Source organism: Salvelinus namaycush, chromosome 39 (assembly GCF_016432855.1).
Source record: "Salvelinus namaycush isolate Seneca chromosome 39, SaNama_1.0, whole genome shotgun sequence".
NCBI classification, from domain to species: Eukaryota; Metazoa; Chordata; class Actinopteri; order Salmoniformes; family Salmonidae; genus Salvelinus; species Salvelinus namaycush.
The window spans coordinates 11,713,918-11,717,952 of record NC_052345.1 but is presented as its reverse complement, the minus strand read 5'-3'; the positions used below and the strand labels follow the sequence as shown (position 1 = coordinate 11,717,952).

Here is a 4,035-nt window from a genome sequence, read left to right as displayed (position 1 = left end):
GAGCTAAGATAAGGAGGGGCTTTACCTAGCAGAGACTTGTAGATGACCTGGAGCCAGTGGGTTTGGCGACGAGTATGAAGCAAGGGCCAGCCAACGAGAGCGTACAGGTCGCAGTGGTGGGTAGTATATGGAGCTTTGGTGACAAAACGGATGGTACTGTGATAGATTGCATCCAATTTGTTGAGTAGAGTGTTGGAGGCTGTTGTTGTCATGTTGTGTTGCTACCATGCTATGTTGTCATGTGTTGCTGCCTTGCTATGCTGTTGTCTTAGGTCTCTCTTTATGTAGTGTTGTGTTGTCTTTCTTGTCGTGATGTGTGTTTTGTCCTATATTTATATTTATATTTTATTAATTTATTTTTTATCCCAGCCCCCGTTCCCGCAGGAGGCCTTTTGCCTTTTGGTAGGCCGTCATTGTAAATAGGAATTTGTTCTTAACTGACTTGCCTAGTTAAATAAAGGTTAAATAAAAAAATACAAAATAAAAGAAAGACATGGGGACAGAAGCCCGAAAACTAATCTCTGACAAGACACAACACACATGACTGAAAACACCAGAAACATCCTGGGTTTAATCATTCACTTCTGGTTAAACAAGGTGTCGGGCAACAGATTTAGGTTGGGGATTCACAGAATAGAGATGACTGGTCATCGTGTCATCATGATGTTGCTGTTGCTACTTGCCCCAGACAGCATTTCTGGCCTGGGCATGCTGGTGGAGAAGAAGAAGGAGAAGAACCATCAACATTCTATGCAGTTTATACACTCTTCTTTCACTTTTCCTATTAGCTTTTGTTATTTCTATTCAAGAAAGTTTGGGGTGAGTTTTGTCTTCTGAAGTACCACCTCTTGTTTGACCCCCAGATCTGTGATGTCATAAAGAGCAGTTTTCAGAAGGAGGAAGTCATTGGAAGGAGACTTCGGATCTGTCCAACTAATGAATCTGAGACAGCCTAATTTACATTATTGAAAATAACAGGTTTGCAGACAGCTCTGCCTGCAAATAGGCCACTTCGACATGAACCACAGTGACTTGCAACACTGACTCACCCTGGCTTTCACTTTCCCCCAGTGACATGTCTTAGGAAGTTAGGAGTGAAGACTCGTGGCCGCATATTTATCTGCAGACTCCCGTATCCCCTCCGCCCCTTCCACCCTGCTCTGTAGTCCAACATTCCTTCATTTCTACCCTAGTGAGTTGGGAAATTCCGGGGAAGAGGTCTGCTGTTTCTTGAACGTTTGCTGGGAAAGAACATGGGATTTGGGCAAACCCTCTGTAGTTTATAAAAAGGACAATGGATCCCACTAGTTCTTCACTTTTCACTTTCACTTCACGGCCGCTTGACTCCTCACCTCCCCATCTCCTCACCTCTCGCTACTTACATTCACGATGGCCTTCGCACCAAAAGCCTGCAGTCTTTTCCTGGTGGTTTTGCTGGGAGTTTGTATACAGCTCAACGGAGGTAAGATTTCAAAGTAATTTATAGCAACGTCAGCTACGATATATGGAATGTACGGTGCAGTGTGCATGCTTTACTAGTTACCTGACTGACTAAGTATTTTGCAGTGACTAGGCTACTGTGCATATAGTGGCTGTCATATAGCATAAAGTTAGTGTAGAATACTATAGAAATTGCAGTTATGTACAGTTTCTTCTTAGAACAAGCAATGGGCAAAAATGCGTTCATGTGAATTCTTATCCAAAATCCAATTTGAAAACATATTTTTTCATAAAACTACTTTTCCATTAAAATGTTTGACCATGTTAATTGATGTTTATAACTCTCATTACAGCTCAGTACATTCCAGGTGCCAGATGCAAATGCCCAGGAACCATTATGCACATCCAGGAAATCATTGATGACTTTGAAATCATTGAAAAGACCCATTACTGCGACACTACTGAAATCATGTAAGTACTGCATTAATTTAAGCAGAAAGTGGTTTCTCTCTCTCTCTTTCTTTGTTTGTTTGTTTCTGACATGAACTTATGAGATGACAATCACCTCTATCAGCCTTATATCAGTTGTGTGACACAAGCATTAATTGTGTGTATGTGTGGTTTGTTATTTTCAGTGTTACACTGGCAGAAGATGGAGCCACAAGGTGCCTGAACCCTGTTGGAAGAAAGGCCATGTTTTTCATCAACTGCTGGAACAAGTAAGATAGATCACATCATCAGACCCATCATCACCATACCTTGGCAGAACTATACTGCAGTTATTACAATGTAATAACTTATTGATCAACATTTATCACAATCTAATGACATATAGATTTAATGGTAAAAAAGCAAAGTTACTGTAATTATAAAAGTTACTGTAATTATAAAAGTTACTGTAATTATAAAAGTTACTGTAATTATAGTTTAATCACACCATTATGTAGCAGACATGAGGCTAAAGCATGCCAAAGCACATACTTTAGAAACATCCTACAGCGCTTGACTTAATATAATCCATGTAACATTAGTCCTTTCTGAGAATAACACTCTTCTCCCTCCTTCCAAATAGAATAAACAAGGACGACAATAAAAAGAAGAGGTGTCTTAAGAGAAAAGCAGAGTGAACGTAACGGAGGAGGGGAGAAGGGGCATGGAAAACCCAACGGCTGGATTTTCCCAGAAGTCATGTGACCAAGAAGAATGTTGGGGGCTGACACTGCACTTGAGGGAGCGGGAGTGAGAGAGAGAGAGAGAGTGAGAGAGAGAGAGAGAGAGAGAGAGAGAGAGAGAGAGAGAGAGAGTGAGAGAGAGAGAGAGAGTGAGAGTGAAGAGAGTGAGAGAGAGAGAGAGAGAACTATAAGTATACAACACTAATTGTGAGACATTTGAAGATATCATATGTAAAACTCTTTATTTATTTTTCTATTTGTTATTCAAATAAGTGTTTATTAATGAACAGATAAATGTGATTGAAATTGAAATAAAAAGGTTTTTGACACAACTTGAAGATTCAACGTTCTCTTAAATCATAACACTTCATTTGTTATGAATGCTTATACCAAGTCTTATGATGCAATATGGGGTGACACAAGCATTATTACTGTCACAATTAATGCATAGGGCCTAATACACATTGTCTATAGAGAGTGCTATGGGAACAGTTCCTTTAACATTTGACAGAGTATGAAGCACTGTGGAGAGAGAGAGGGTCCCATGTATGGCAACCCGTGATCATGACTTAAACACAGCTGGTCTCAACAGCTGCAGGGGTTGGCTGAGAAACAAAGGCTGGACTTCCAGGTCAGGAGAAAAATGTACTGATGCCATAGCGACCTGGGGTGAACCTCGACACACATGACGTTTCTCAACTACTGGAATACATGAACTGAACACACTAGGGTTAGACATATTACAGTCACGTGTAATAATCCTATATAATCAGATTTATTGGCGCAAACTAAATGTGAAATAAATGTCCAAATAAATGTTCATGATCATAAAATGTTGATTTCCAGCCATTACAATACTGCACCATCTACTGGAGGACCTTAGTACCTAAACTCAGATAATCACTGACTTGTGTAATTACAGCGTTACTACACAAACATAAAACAACTTAATGTAAATGTATAAGATCAACTGAATGTAAATGTATAAGATCAACTGAATGTAAAGGTATAAGATCAACTGAATGTAAAGTATAAGATCAACTGAATGTAAAGGTATAAGGTCAACTGAATGTAAATGTATAAGATCAATGGAATGTAAATGTATGAAATCAACTGAATGTAAAGGTATAAGATCAACTGAATGTAAATGTATAAGATCAACTGAATGTAAAGGTATAAAATCAACTGAATGTAAACATATAAGATCAACTGAATGTAAATGTATAAGATCAACTGAATGTAAATGTATGAAATCAACGGAATGTAAAGGTATAAGATCAACTGAATGTAAACGTATAAGATCAACTGAATGTACATGTATAAGATCAACTTAATGTAAAGGTATAAGATCAACTGAATGTAAAGGTATAAGATCAACTGAATGTAAAGGTATAAGATCAACTGAATGTAAATGTATAAGATC

The 4,035-nt window shown here is 38.5% G+C and overlaps 1 protein-coding gene across 1 annotated transcript; it reads left to right on the top strand.

Annotated features, from left to right (window-relative positions):
• The first annotated feature begins 1,172 nt into the window (after nucleotides 1-1,172).
• LOC120032943 (C-X-C motif chemokine 11-like) lies at nucleotides 1,173-2,944 on the top strand. The gene is made up of 4 exons (XM_038979217.1): nucleotides 1,173-1,462; nucleotides 1,794-1,911; nucleotides 2,076-2,159; nucleotides 2,513-2,944. Exons 1-4 carry the CDS (start codon nucleotides 1,390-1,392, stop codon nucleotides 2,565-2,567), a joined length of 330 nt encoding a protein of 109 aa, XP_038835145.1. The 5' UTR covers nucleotides 1,173-1,389; the 3' UTR covers nucleotides 2,568-2,944.
• The last annotated feature ends 1,091 nt before the right edge of the window (nucleotides 2,945-4,035 follow it).